Source organism: Cydia splendana, chromosome 12 (assembly GCF_910591565.1).
Source record: "Cydia splendana chromosome 12, ilCydSple1.2, whole genome shotgun sequence".
Lineage (NCBI taxonomy): Eukaryota > Metazoa > Arthropoda > Insecta > Lepidoptera > Tortricidae > Cydia > Cydia splendana.
Genome location: NC_085971.1, coordinates 8,091,974 through 8,107,378, shown reverse-complemented (window position 1 = coordinate 8,107,378; position 15,405 = coordinate 8,091,974). Strand labels below are relative to the sequence as shown.

The 15,405-nt window shown below is 39.5% G+C and overlaps 1 protein-coding gene across 4 annotated transcripts in view; it reads left to right on the top strand.

Annotated features, from left to right (window-relative positions):
* Positions 1-15,405, top strand: part of LOC134795411 (zinc finger homeobox protein 3) — a 140,484-nt gene that overhangs the window by 46,164 nt on the left and 78,915 nt on the right. For 3 of the 4 annotated variants that reach the window (XM_063767243.1, XM_063767245.1, XM_063767246.1), the window contains exon 4: positions 1,648-4,498. In XM_063767243.1, the coding sequence (XP_063623313.1) occupies positions 1,648-4,498 (2,851 nt within the window). The remainder of the gene's footprint in view (positions 1-1,647; positions 4,499-15,405) is intronic. The other variant, XM_063767244.1, reaches the window with a different exon arrangement.

Below are 15,405 nucleotides of genomic sequence, written 5' to 3'. Positions count from 1 at the left end.
TTTCATAGCTGTTGGAATTCCTTGTATATATAAATAAATAAACTAAACACTCACGTCAACTTACTATTCAGTATGAAGTTAATTACTAGTTGATTTTTTTATTTAAGTATCTTATTATTATTATTACATACTTGCACAATCAATTAGGTACCTTAGTACTTAGATTTAATTAAGGAATTATTCCGTACACGGCGGGAAGAAGTTGAACTGATAACTGGCGGGAAAAAATTGAAGAAATTTGAACCTTATGTGATTCTATTTTAAGTTCAAATTTCTTTGATTTTATATCTCGAGTTATCAACTTCTTTCCGTTGTGTACCGAATTGTGCGAATGTAAAATCATATCAATTAAATTAATTCTAATAAACCAACAATCACGTTATAAATAATCGATTCAATTAATTATGCAAGTTTTAGCTAAAAAATACTTTTGTTTACTTAAGATATATTAAAGTACATACCTATATACTCGTATATACTAACAAAATATTAAATATGATGTTTAGGAGTAATTGGTACATAAGTAAACGCTCTACTGCTTGTCATGCTAATAACTACACCTTATAAAACAAAGTCCTCCGCCGCGTCTGTCTGTTTGTGTGTATGTATGTTCGCGATAAACTCAAAAACGACTGAACGGATTTTCATGCGGTTTTCACCAATCAATAGAGTGATTCTTGAGGAAAGTTTAGGACTTTAGGTGTATAATGTGTTCAGGTTTTGTGTAACCCGCGAAGCCGGGGCGGGTCGCTAGTGCTAGCGCTAGCTCAATAAATAGATGAGATCCTGCTGTCACGTCTATTGACAATGACTTAAGTTTAAAGATGACATGTACTAGACAGTAACGAGTACTCTGACGTGTACAATATTAGGTATTTAAAGCAATATTGAGTTAGACCAAGAGAAGTCTGCAACGATTTTGATAGCACACGCAGTGCAAGTTTTACTTTAAACTTCAAACTTCTGTGAAATTATGACGGATATTAGCTATACTTAAATAACTTAAGATTATTTCAGTTCAGATAGGTACCTAAATAATCAATACCCGATTGCTGTAATTATTTTAAAACTATACTTCTTATTTAACGTGTCTATGAAGCTTATTTTCCCAATAGAATTCTTGGTAATCTTACAGTCTGTGTAAGATCACAGTAATAACATAATTATACGAACGTTTTACGATATTTTCTCAAATTTAGAAACTTATTCTTTAGCCATGCATGTACCTATCTACAGACCACGCAAAATCGTTTTTTACAGAGCACTCAGCGTTATCTAAGTTTTATTTGTAACATTAGGTATACCTTGTTTGTTTAACGATCACGAGGCACCGGTCTGATTATTCCTGTAAGCTTTACTGTTTGAACTCCGTACGGCAAGGATATCGACGGCTATTGTAAGATAACGATTCGAACGTTAGCTATCTGTTTGCATAAAGGCGACAGACGATCTTTTGTTAACTAGCTAGGGTCGAATCTTATTATTAACAACGGGTCTTGTTATTCTAACTTACCTGCGAACAGCGATCGATAGGGCCGTAAACAAATGCTTTTAACATTCCAGTAGGGCTTTGTCTATTACGAGTATAGGATGATTATTTTTTGTATTAAAAACCGTGTCTTAATTTGATTATTTTTTGTTTGTTAGCAGGCAAATGCTGCAGCTGGACAGAAACGCGCTCGTACTCGCATTACTGATGAACAACTGAAGATTTTGCGAGCGCATTTCGACATCAACAACTCGCCCAGCGACGAAGCCATCGCTAAGATGGCCAAGCAATCTGGACTCGCTACCAAGGTAATCAAGCATTGGTTCCGAAATACGCTATTCAAAGAACGACAGCGTAACAAGGATTCGCCGTACAACTTCAACAATCCGCCATCGACGACACTCAATCTCGAGGAGTATGAGAAGACCGGAGAGGCGAAGGTTACACCATTAGATTCCTCTGCGAGCTCGGATGAAGGGAAACCTCCCCCAGAAAAGAAAGTCAAAATAGAGGAGCCATCTATGAACCATCAGGATGTCAAATCGGAACCCAACGATGAGCCTTCGATCGAAGAAAAGTACAATTCTTATGATGATAGGCATCAAGAAGACAAAAGTTTCGTCTTTCCTCAGGCACCATCTCAAAGCCCTGCTCCCAGCCTAAACCATTCTGATCACCACCAACACATATCAAGGCCGCAGACGCCCACCCATCTGTCTCTGAATTCCTTGATCCAGTCGCAACTTGACTCTATCCCGGCTACGAGTATACCGCAGCCGCCTCACCCGTCGATGCTACCACCAAAGTTAAATCCAAATTTCACGTCCCCAAACTCCGCGCCCCCGAACGTCCTATCTTTGACCCCAAATCGCAGCCTCAGTCCCGGCAGGGGACCGGCCGATTTCGGACTTTCCGGGGGCAACTCGAACGGATCCAACAGCTCGGGGTCTTCTGGCAAACGCGCCAACAGAACTAGATTCACCGATTACCAAATCAAAGTTCTACAAGAGTTTTTTGAGAATAACGCATATCCAAAAGACGATGATTTAGAATACCTATCGAAACTACTAGGATTGAGTCCTAGAGTAATCGTAGTTTGGTTTCAAAACGCTAGACAGAAAGCAAGAAAAGTTTACGAAAACCAACCGGCCGCAGAACCACCTGCAGGTGCGACCGATGATGCGAACCGATTTCAAAGGACTCCCGGGCTTAATTATCAATGCAAAAAGTGCCAATTAGTTTTCCAGCGTTATTATGAATTGATAAGACATCAAAAGACACACTGCTTTAAGGAAGAAGATGCCAAAAGATCGGCACAGGCACAGGCGGCTGCGGCGCAAGTAGCAGCGACTTTGAGTAGTGAAGATTCAAACTCGAGTATAGTCGAGCACCACGCACCTCACGTGCCCGTATCTCCTGCGCCGCCTCGCACGCCAACACCCGCGGCTGCCACCTACCCGGTGTCTCCGGCGCCACCCACTCCCCATACGCCAGTTACACCCATGGCACTCGCACCAAGAAGTGATGAGAAAGATGGAAACTTTCAATGTGATAAATGCAACCTAGTCTTCCCTCGGTTTGATTTATGGCGGGAGCATCAACTTGTTCATATCATGAACCCAAACTTGTTTCCCACGTATCCACCGGATTCCCCATTTGGTATCCTGCAGCAACATGCACAGTTACAACAACTGAACGCTCAACTCGGCAATGACGAGGCGAGACACCCTTTAGTTGCAGCGATGAACCAACAGGCTGTAAAGAGGAAATTCGATGAATACGAAGAAGTGGACACTGGAGAACAGCCTAAAGACAAGCGTTTAAGAACTACGATATTACCTGAACAACTAGATTATCTCTATCAGAAGTACCAAATTGAGTCGAATCCTTCTAGAAAGATGCTAGAAAATATAGCTCGTGAAGTTGGACTAAAAAAAAGAGTGGTACAAGTATGGTTCCAAAATACACGTGCGCGAGAGAGAAAGGGGCAGTTTCGTGCGCATGCACAAGTCATCAATAAGCGATGTCCTTTTTGCCCAGCATTGTTCAAAGTAAAGAGTGCTTTAGAAAGCCATCTGAGCACCAAACACGCCGACCAATGTGCGCGAGGTGAAATCAACGTTGATTCTCTTCCAGACGAAGAACTAAGCACCGAATCAACTCCCAGTTTTGGCTCCCAACAAAGTGACCGGCAGCAAAATTTTTCGCAAGCGGGGGCTCCCATGTTGCCCCCTATTTTTCCACCCTTTCACTCAGACATGGAGAAATTTATCAAGCAGTACAGTGAGGAATCTATGAAGCGCTACGTTAGTGAACTACAAGCGCATGCTGCTGCCCAACAAAATGGCGGCAACAATGAGCCCTCCGAAAGACGCAATGAACATGGAAAACCGGAGATACCCTTAGATCTCAGCAAACCAGTCGACCTCTCAAGACCGGGATCAGACGCTGACGAACGCTCAGATACCGCATCTGAGACCATGGAGTTCTACGAAGAGGACGAGCCGACATCACCACTGCCCGGGCAACAGACCCCGAGACCGCCCGGCAAACGCTACCGCACCCAAATGTCCTCTCTACAAGTCAAAATAATGAAATCATTATTCAGTGATTATAAAACGCCAACGATGGCCGAGTGCGAGGCGCTCGGGCGGGAGATCGGGCTTCCGAAACGCGTAGTACAAGTGTGGTTCCAGAACGCGCGTGCGAAAGAGAAGAAGGCGCGGCTTGCGGCTGGCTTATCGGAAGTGTCGGACGCGCCGCCACCCGAGGAGTGTCGAGTGTGTGATTTCAAATACAGTCACAAGTACTCGGTGCAAGATCACGTATTTACGCGCGGGCATATCGCCACGGTCCGCGCGCGGCTCGAGACCGGCGTCGGCGTCGGCGTGGTCGGAGTCGGCGCGGAAGACAGCACCATGGCGCTCATGCAGATGGCGGCGCGGCTAGAGGGCGGCCTCGGCGGGGAGCTCCATAACGCGTTCCTGCGGCCACAGCTCGCTGGCAACGGTGAGTGCACTTGACCGCGGTTTGCGTCGCATACCGCTCCCGAGCGCTACGCGATTCGATCCGTTTACGTAGAACCTCGCAGCGGCGAGCTTCGCTCACTCGCGGACTAAGCATGTGTAGATCCATTGACCGCAATCTGAGCAAAGCTCATTTCGTGCCGTGACGGTCGTTGCTCTATTATCCTACTAGTGAGTCCTGTTGTATATAAAATTTAGGTTTAATTTCAAATAGTTTTATGCTTCCCATGTAGTGTTGGTTTTCCAGTGGCTTTGCGGGTCGATTTTCATTTTAAACTTGGTTGGGTTATATTGATTACTTGGTCCATGTCACCCGGCGTTGCGGTGCGGCTGGTAGTGATACTGCAAGCATTGTCGGTGTGAAGGCGGGCCGCCGCTCCGACCGGTGGGCGGCCTCTGCGCCGCCGCTATTCAAATGCAAACCATTCTCAACAATGGTAGGACGCGTGAAGGACGTTCGTATATCAAATGGGACCGATCTGGCGCACATGCATTTCGCTCCACATGAATAATCAATGATTTAAATGACGCCAATCAAAAGACTTTCTCGGAAATTGTACGTCAATGTCTATTGTCTCTTATTTTCATTTTGCTCCCGATGTTCGACTTCTGATTTGCTCATTGAAAAACCAACACTCCGTGGCGTGTAGACTAGTAATCTGTTGCATAATATTATTCTTCCTAGTTGTTCATATTTAAAACTCCTATTAGGTATTAGAGACTTGTCGATTGTTGTAGGATTTTAATGAAAACCAAATTTATATATTTTAGAGAATTTAAAACGTTTTAGTTATTTTGTAAAGTCATAGCGAAGCCTGAAGTCTATATTACTATTTAAATAAGGTGCCTTTTAGGATTCAAGTGTCTGTAAATTATTTTCTTAGGACCTCCACTGTATATAAGTTGATCGTGTAAAAGTATACTATTAGATGTAATAATAGTGCGCTGTACAATTGTTTCTGACGCCGCTCGAGATATGTATTGCGATAGATATATCTGTTTAGATATATAAATATATTTGTGTTTGTTTTGTAGAGGCATCTTAAGAACTTGTGATATAACCGTATCTTATTGTTTAGTTACTTCGAATATCGATCGAGGCTAACGTCTGACGGCGCGGGCCTCTAAGGACAAAAATATATACAGACATAACACTACAGAAGTTTGTCGAATTTTACATAATAATGAGATCCTTGGTCGCTTGTGGGGTCTTGCCGGCTGCAGTTTTTGCTATTCTCCTGACACATTTACATAAGAGTGGGTCGAAATTGGGGAGTTAGGCGATATGCAAATATTTAGTTGAAATTGAAATGGCGGCGCGTAGCGCAGCAACGCGCGGCGCACGCGCCGCGGGTGTTGCCATTATGGTTCTATTTACTCTGTGGAAAGTCGCGCCTCCCGCGGCATAGCGTCTTGATACGTCTCCATAGACCTTTCAAATGCAAATGTTCACTTCTCGGCACAAACACAATACAGCTATATACAATGTCACACGTGTTATTTTGGCTTCATTTTTATTTGCATATCGCATTTTTGTTATTATTTTCATTTAATTTTTAGTTATGTTTGTATTTATTTTTGTTTCTTAGTTTTATTATCTACGACTTTTTGTTTCATTGTGTAGATAAATGCGTGCTGAACGCATGCGCTTGTTTGTATACCTGGAGAGGTATTTGATGAACATGCCTCCAATACGACTTCCAATAATTTTATTTTAATATGTATAATTTAATTTTAATGTAACTATGCGCGATCTGCATTTACTGTTATTCAGCCTTTGGTTATTGAAACAAAGCCCAGTGCCAGCCAGTGAAAGCATTCTTTGGTATTGTTTATGACGAATAGAGCGCCAAGAGAAAGATTGAGAGTCTTGTAAACTGATAGTATTATTATAATTATTCTACAGTTATTATATTTGCAGAATTCGTTGAAATAAATGCAATATTTATATTATTGAATTATGTTTTGTTATTTTTGTTTTTCCTTGGTTCCTTTATTTATCTGAGTTGGTTTCTTTTGTTTTTGGAAACAATAAATTGCACGTGATTTATTATAAGAAAGTATGTTAAATAAACAAAAGGAAGCCCGTTTTAAGAAAGTATCCAGCTAAGTTGGAAAGTGGAGGTATTATACTGAGCAGGTGAGCAGAGTAATTGAAATAGAGTATTAGTTAGTTTTTGCTGGACCGCATTGTGCGGGGCGTGTACCTGGCAGTTTAAAACAAAGACCGGTATTGTTTCTCCATCCGCAAGTCTCGATGAGGTGAGACAATCCCCGCCGGCGTCGTGGGAGGTACTGCATTATAAGCCTGCCTTTTATAACACTGTCAACATTGTAGAGATGTTAACAGATTGCTAGTTGTATGCATTGAGAGCTATTCTTAAAACAAACAGGTTTTTTGTGCAATTTTTAATGTAAGTTCCTGTGACGATCGCAACGGCACGCTGCTGAGGATCTACCTGCTGATATTTGCTTAAATCTTAAGCATGTATCTCCTACAAATCGAAGAATATTGTTATTTTTCGCATATTTATAATAATCGTAGTATTATTAATGCACATGCTGTATGATTTTTTACAACATATACATTTCGAAGTACCATCTTTCTGATAGAAAGAAAAAACAAGTTGATTTAAAAGGGAAACTAAACGAGAGAAAGGTTTTAGTAAAATTCGTAGGGTTGGTCGCCCAAAATCTCAATGCCATTTCTGACATAATTGCAACCTGGAAGTCTCTTTCCGCAGATTAAGTAAAATTTAGTCACAGATATTCAATTTGACTTAGGTAGGTAATTAATAATTGGTATGGGAAATATTGTTATGTCTTCTGTCAAAAAGTCACAGATTGTCGAAAATAACCAATATGAAGCGTACAGGTTAATAGTAGGTATTATGTCTTGGAAATTATCGTTCAACTTAAAATGCAATAATATTTGAATGATACCTTCTCGATATTAAGGTACTAGGTTGTCCCTGGAGTCCGCTCGGCAACGTAATCCCAAAAATTTGCGCAGTCACTAAATTTTTACGAAATAATAACAACCTGAGAGGATAATCTAACCCTTTTGGGATAAAATACGTTTCTACACGATATTTTCCTTCAACGGAAAACGAATTGTAAATAACAAATACGTACGTAATATATTTTTTGATATTAGAGTTGATAACCCAAGTAGCATGGAAGTGTCGGCAACATCAATATAGTAGCCAATTAAGAACTTAGAGTGATTTAAGGGACGTATAAGAGTGTCAGAAAAGATTTAAGCTGTATAAAAGGTACTTTACAGACATTATACAGCTCAAGATGTATAAAACCATTATAAAGGATTCTGCGGAAGCATGGGGTGCTTTATCAGAATATAAAAAATCTACTACAAAACTAAAAGTGTTGTGAGAGACTACAAGCTAATTCTATCGTAAAAGCTGTATACAGGCTGTATTGTAGTAACACTTGGCACTTTTAGCTGTACAAAAGTATCTGTCAACTCCATTTTAAAACATTAAGTGTTGTGAAACACTACAAGGTAATTTTATCGTAAAAGCTGTATACAGGCTGTATTGTAGTACCACTTGGCACTTGTAGCTGTACAAATGTATCTGTCAACCCCGTTTTAAAGCTATTTCTTATGGCGTAATCTTACTCTCCTATAAGAATAGTAGTTGTATAACTTCTGTCTGTAAGGGTATTATAAAACCAAATGAATAAATGGCAGCTATAGTACAGCTTTTTTCTGTATTACTAATAGAGTCGCTTATAACAATCTTTTGGCGTAATTTTACACTCGTATAAGTATAGTAGTGTAATGATTTCTGAAAATAAGTGTATTATAAAACTAAAGGAATATATGACAGTTACAGTACAGGTTTTTTATTTGTTATACGGATCTCTAAAGAGCATTATAACTTATGTACGGAGAACCGAAATACAGCCAAACTAATACAAATATTCTATTATAAAGCTGTTTTAATTACAAAAGCTGTAAAAGACACTCCATTTATTACACAGCACAGCTACTAAGATTAACTATCCTGTAGGCTGTTTAAAAATTGTCGCCATTTTACAATAAAAAAAAAACGTATTTGTAAATATAATTAAAGAAATACTTGCAAATATTTAGCAGACTAACGCCGTGTTATGATTACCAGCTAAAATAAATTGTTTAGCCTTAGAATTAATATTTATAAATATTTTTGATACTCTAACCTTAAAAACAAACAGTAACTTTACCGATTTTTGACATTTTCCTTATGGTTTCTCTTTGTTATTTTGCAGGCGCGTAAATATTTTGCCAGAAAAGATACACAGGTTCACAATAAATAATAATCCGCATTTACCAATAATGTAATATTCCATTCAAGTCCTGTATAATATTTACTTTTACTTTTACCATCCACTATAACACTTTATTGTCGCCATTACTATATTACGAATGAACAAGATTAAGACATTTTAGTTTCTTAAATGATTATTATTCTCTTGTAATTCTTTCTTATAACTCATTTAAAACTTATATTCTTATATCGTACTTATAAGAGATTATCTGTAGTGTTAAGGTTTCCTGTTACACCGAAATATAGCTGTAATGCAGCTTATGTATTTCTTATACAGCTACTCTACAGCTCTAATAACGCCAAAGGCTGTATAATTTGGGCCCTTTTTTTACTTATAAGGGCTGTATAAGCGCTTATACAGCCTAACTGTACAGCTTATAGTATACAAATAAACTTTAATACAGCTTATATACAGCTTGCAATGCTACTTGGGAAGCCTATAGAACGCAGGGCCGTCTTATACTATGCTGGGGCCCTTGGGTACATAAGAATTTGGGGCCCTTTTAGAAAATAAAGAAAGCGAATTAAAGTAACATTTTTCTACTCTGATCTTCTATTTATTATGAGTAATCATATATACTGTTACTGTCTGTCCTTCGGGCCCCCTGAGGATGGGGGCCCTGGGCACGGGCCCCGCGTGCCCTTATGGTAAAGACGGTACTGATAAAACGAGTATTCAGCCTGCCTAATGTTTTCGTTTCAACGAGAGACGGCTACGTGACCTTCCACATCATTTCGAAAAAGGCTATTAACAGGCTAACCTAATTAGCTATTGTTTTATCTTTAAACAAATTATAAGTAGTCTGAGTACCTATTACATAGGGGAAACCGGGAAAATACGGGCCCCTTAAGCATATGCCGTGATAACGTGAGAATAGATTAAACTACACCATTACTTGGATAATCATTCATTAGAATAATCCACTGACTTCACTTAAAATACAAAATAATTAGCTCAGTCTACCATTTCTTTGGACCAGAGGCATTAAATAAAGTACAGATTGCTCATATTGCCCCGTGCCCGGGGCAGGAGGGTCATACCTGGGGCTTTATGGGCCGGAGAACTTTTCTGTAATATGTAGTTACCTATACAAAGATATGTAGGTACCTGTAAATAGGTATTTAGAACAATTAGAATGTGACAGATATTTTAGAACGCGAACTGCAGAGGACATATCTGGAAAATAAAAGGCAGTGTTTATTTAACGTAAATAATACAAACTTAATACTTAAGTACCTCATAAAGTAAAATAACTGTAGTGTCCGACCGAAGGTTCGGTTTCGGTTTCGGTTTCGGCCAGTTTCGGCCAAAAAATCATGTTTCGGCTGTAGTTTCGGTTTCGGCCAAAAAACGGCCGAACCTTTCGGCCGGGCCGAAACTTACGAAATGGTACTTCGGACAAAGACCAAAAGTTGGGGAATAAGTAGGACAACAATATTAATACATACCTACATATACTGATTCATGTATAGGTACAGAAATTAATTGGTTTATTATAAAACACAATTCCACTAATGAGAGCGCCACTGGACGGTCGACGCAGTCTTAAGAGGCTGTCAATACCTATAACGCGCACACTGTCTAATTGTATCGGAGTGAATGAGATAGCACTGTCGCACGTAGCCGTTGGTCGAGTATCAGCTCGGCACGAGTCGAACGATGTCTTTTTCGCTCTTATTCACTCATTTTTCTATCTACCTCTAATGGCAAATTTTAAGCGAGGCTAAAGGCTACGCTCAACTAGGGCCGCAAAGTTGATTTTCTCAATAGTTAATATTTTGCGAAGCTGAACAGCTGACTATTGATTAAAACGAAGAAAAAACCCTTAAAAGTGTCCCCAGTACAGTTTTTCATACGAATGCTCGACCTTAGCCTCACTTTTTACCTCAATTTACCATTGGTTTGTGTTCCACATGTCCTCTACTTCAGCTTAGCCTTTGGTCTCGCTGCGCCATGCTCGGCCTGCGGTCTCGCTTTTTAATACAATGGACATTGGTTGGAGTCTGTGCTTAACTACTTATCCTGAAGCCTGAAGCACGGCTTTGACTTCGCATGAAAGTTCGCCTCACTGGGGCACTTCGGACTTTTAGGCCCAGGGCTATAACCGCGAAAATCGAAGTTTGCAAATTGCGGGCATTTTTCTCTGTCACTCTAATTACGCCTTCATTGGAGTAAAAGAGAAAGATCCCCGCAATTTGCGAATTTCGGTTTTCGCGGTAGCCCCTCAGGTGAAGATCGGTACCCGGCCTTGCGATATTGTTAACAAAAAATTTCGCGCTCGCTGCGCTCGCGTTTTTGGTTGGTTTTTTGGTTGACCCTGTATCTTAGCTTGACTGGTGAATGAATAGAGTTAGACCAAGAAAATTCTGCAATGATTTTGATAGCATACGCAGGGCTACTAGTGCAAATGTTATTTATACGTCAGAATTTCATGGAAGTTTTGACGTTTAAAGTAACACTTGCACTGCATGTGTTATCAAAATCGTTGCAGAATTATGTTGGTCTAACTCTAGTAATTTTCTAAAAAAACTGCTTAAGTAACATCAATTACAAGGACATTGGGTGTTGACAGCCCCATAATATGTGTGTAAAAGCGGTTTTATGACATTTTTTCAGCGATTTTAACAAGTCTACAAAAGTTTCGGTTTCGGTTTCGGCCAAAACTAGAGCCAAAGCCGAACATTCGGTTTCGGTTTCGGTTTCGGCAAAAAAACATGTTTCGGTCGGACACTAAAAATAAGTAACTAACACTGAACCTAACAAAAAAAATAAAAATCCCTAAAACCTACCTTCAAAGCCTAGGCCCCTCGGCAAGGTGCCCATCGCACAGGCAGCATTCCCGCGCTGTAAGTTACATATAGCGATGGCAATCCTTTGCGCGAGAAAGCTGCCTGCGCGAGAGAAAAAAAATGTCAGGATGGCAGATAGGTACTTTTGATGTTGACTGTACCAGACGTAAGCTGAATCGATAAATCGAAATACACGTCTGTAAGTAGGTAGGTACCTGTAAATTACACGTCTCACTGACTCCGACTAATTCACAAAAACTAAAGGGCATGTAAGCGATATCACAATTGAACCTTTTTCTCTTCTACGAACAATGAGGTTTTTTTTTTTCAGTCTCCCACTCACCGCTTCGAGTGTTCATTACAAAAAAAATATTAAATTACAAGCACACAAAGAAATAAGGCTAATCTCGGTGAAAAAATATTCCGTTACTGAACTACCTAATTATTTCATTGTTAACTCACAATATATATAGGACGTGCTTGCCAGAAAACAGCGCGTTTTGTTAGCCCACAATGGAGGTTTTTTTGCATTAAACCAATATCATGGCTGTAGGCAATTAGGCAGATCAAGGATAGAATCAATTCGATGGCAATGGGTTACACGAAGTACCGCAAAGTACTGTGGGTAGGTAATCTAGGTTAGTGTTGTTTAATTTAAAAATAGAAGCTGGTGACATTCGACGAATTAGAACTTGGTCAACGATCACGATGTAAACCTAAAGTAAACTGAAAAAATAGGAATGTGAAAAACGAGGATGGTATCCATCGAAGATACATAAGGCCAGTCGTCGTGGAGAGCATATTATTACCTACATAGGTACCTAATTAACTGAATAAGAGCCCTAAAGTTACATTAATATATGAAACCTTACAGAATACCTGTTCTCTAAGTTCTGACGTAGATAATGAACAAAACGCGACAGCATTTAGTAGTAAGTATCTTATCAGCCAGAAAAAAGTTGAGAAGCAACAAAGTTAGGCACCTATTTAGATAAGTACTTACTTTATACTTATACTTAGACTTATAATTTATTTATTTACGTTACATGACCGTCTTTGGGTCACTAATTTACATATGTGTACGGACGGACAGACAGAAGCACGAGTGATCCTATAAGGTTAGATCCTATTAGATTATACTTTAGACGCAGACGAAGTAAAGTCTGTCTTTAGGGCTGACACAATCGTATCCCTTTCCCAACGGATTGCAACCCATACCAGCAAAATATAGCCTAGGCTACATACAGTGCATCTATTTCAGTCCATAATTAACTTCTCGTATGTGAATGATAAGGATACCTACTGACCAAATTATGAGTCAACTTTTTGCTCTTTCCCGAGAACGATTTTTTCTGCTCTACATATATGGCACGAGTGGCACGACCAAGGTTTGACCACCACACACATAGGAATAGATTAAGGTAGGTAAGTAAATAGGGAATATTACGCAAAACTCTGCGTAGAGGGCGTCACTAACTCAATCACATGGCCTACCGTGAAACACGACAATCAAAAGTTCGGTTTCTGCCTCTCTATCACTCTTGCTTATTTGATCGATAGAGAGGCAGATAACGAAATTTCGATTTTCGCGTTTCGCGGCAGGCCACCTGTTAACAAACCGCCTTGATGCATCGATGTCATAGAAAAAACTTGTCAAAAAACTGTTTAAGGCGTAGTGGGTATGTATAAGTTACTCTATGGTTTACTAAACAAATTAGTGCTGCACTCTGGCGGCAGAACATTGCAGTAATACTATTGTGTGTGAAATTTCAGACTCCTAAAATAAAGAGGAGTGCCTAATTAGATAGCTAAGACATCAATGGCCAATTTGCATAAACGTGCAGCGAATCCTCATATAGGTAGGTATACTTACTTAAATCGCAAGGAAGTATAAGCAGTAGGTAGACCACAGAGAAGACGTAGCTATACCATAGAGAAGTAAAGGTTCCGTCACACAGGCGCGTTTTACGGGCGGGGCGTGAGCGCGGCGTGAGCGTTTTATATGTAAAAGCGGGGCGCCCCGCTCACGCCCCGCCCGGAAAACGCGCCTGTGTGACAGAGCCTTAAGTAAACTAAATAAATAGTGATCACTCCACACATCAGTTTCCTTACTTAATAAATACCTAATAAGTTATTCGAGTTTAAAACTCGCTTAAAACTTGATACTTATTAAGCGTTCATTTTATTACAAATAATTAAGTCTTACTCTTAAAACGACAATTTCCAAAAATACGTTTTCCGGAAATACTCGTTGTCTATTTCTTTTCTCTCGTCCCTCGTCTTAGACCCCACAAAGGTCTTCCTAGCATAGAAATTATTCGATAAATCTTCCATTACCTACTCACTATCTTTGATTGATCCTAATCGATAATGGTTCACATCAAAACCAAAACGCAACAATACGGATCGATCCGCGAATTCTGTTAATCGTAATGGCCGCGGCGCGGCGCGGGCGCACGCGGTCACGTCGACCCTCCCATTACGCGCTCCAAACCGTATCGACAAATAACCACCAATTATTGGATCGCTCTACAATCTTTTTACAATTTCTTCTCCGTCCAACGTTATTATATTTCTATTAAGCCTTTTTTGTAATCAAACTACTAATGATTCGATTCCATTTCCTAGGCGGACGTGCCGTCTCCGCAATGTTAATGACACTGGTAATTAGATCCGGATGGTTCGAGGGCGTTGCTCCGCCGGTAATGGCCAAGTGTCAATTTTACTAAAATATGGCAATTTACAGGACGCCATTTTGTCGTGAGTAAATAGAAACAAAGCGCTAACGAACCGGCAGAAACGGTAAAGCGTGGCTTGTTGCACATTTAGACACGATTAAGTGCCGAAACAAGTTTAGTTCGAAACTTTAGAAATGTATTTAATATAGAACCTAAAAACGTCCTTACATATAGATAAATATACCTCCTTACTTAACCCTTTTTTGATTTGGCATTTATATTCGATACTTATTTAAAACGTTTTCATTTTACGCATGGCGAAAATTTGATCCCAATTTAACTACATACGTATGTAAGTATGTACATACGTATATCACTAATACTTACATCTACTTCTTGTCTATGTATGTGAACGAATTCGCACAATATCCCTCCCTATCACACACCATATCCTTTCCTATTTACCTAAGTCTAGGAAGGGAACTTACACTGGGAAATTTTGGGAATGTCCACTACACTTGTCTTGTCTACTTAGACATAACACTTGTAACCTTGTTCCAATTATTCAATTTAATGTTGATTTCACTTACTTAACAAGTACTAGTTAACAGGATACCAGTTTTTCGTGACTAAATAGAAGGAAATCAACTAGCCTCATTACAACGTTAGTAATCTGTGGATAAAGTAGGTAGCTGTGGGACATAATGCGTGATTTGAACAGGGACATGACATGACCGAATTAAGATTCGTAATAAGTATTTATTCACGTGCAATTAAGTAGTAAGTATTATGAATATTATGATATAAATGTCTCATTGTCGGCTCAGTACTGAGGAATAAGCGAAAATCAAACATTTTAAAACGTTTCCCATCAAAATTCTACGAATAATACGAGAGAGAGAGTACTTAAATAATAATACATAAGATCTACCAAAATTTAATTTGCTTATGTAGGTAGGTGCCTACCACTAACCTTTTACAGAAAACGCAACTAAGCAATCAATCCGTTGGAGAATTTGGAGATACCTACATTTTTCATTAAATCGTCCGTTACACCAATGGTAAAAATTAAAATTTACATATACTATGCT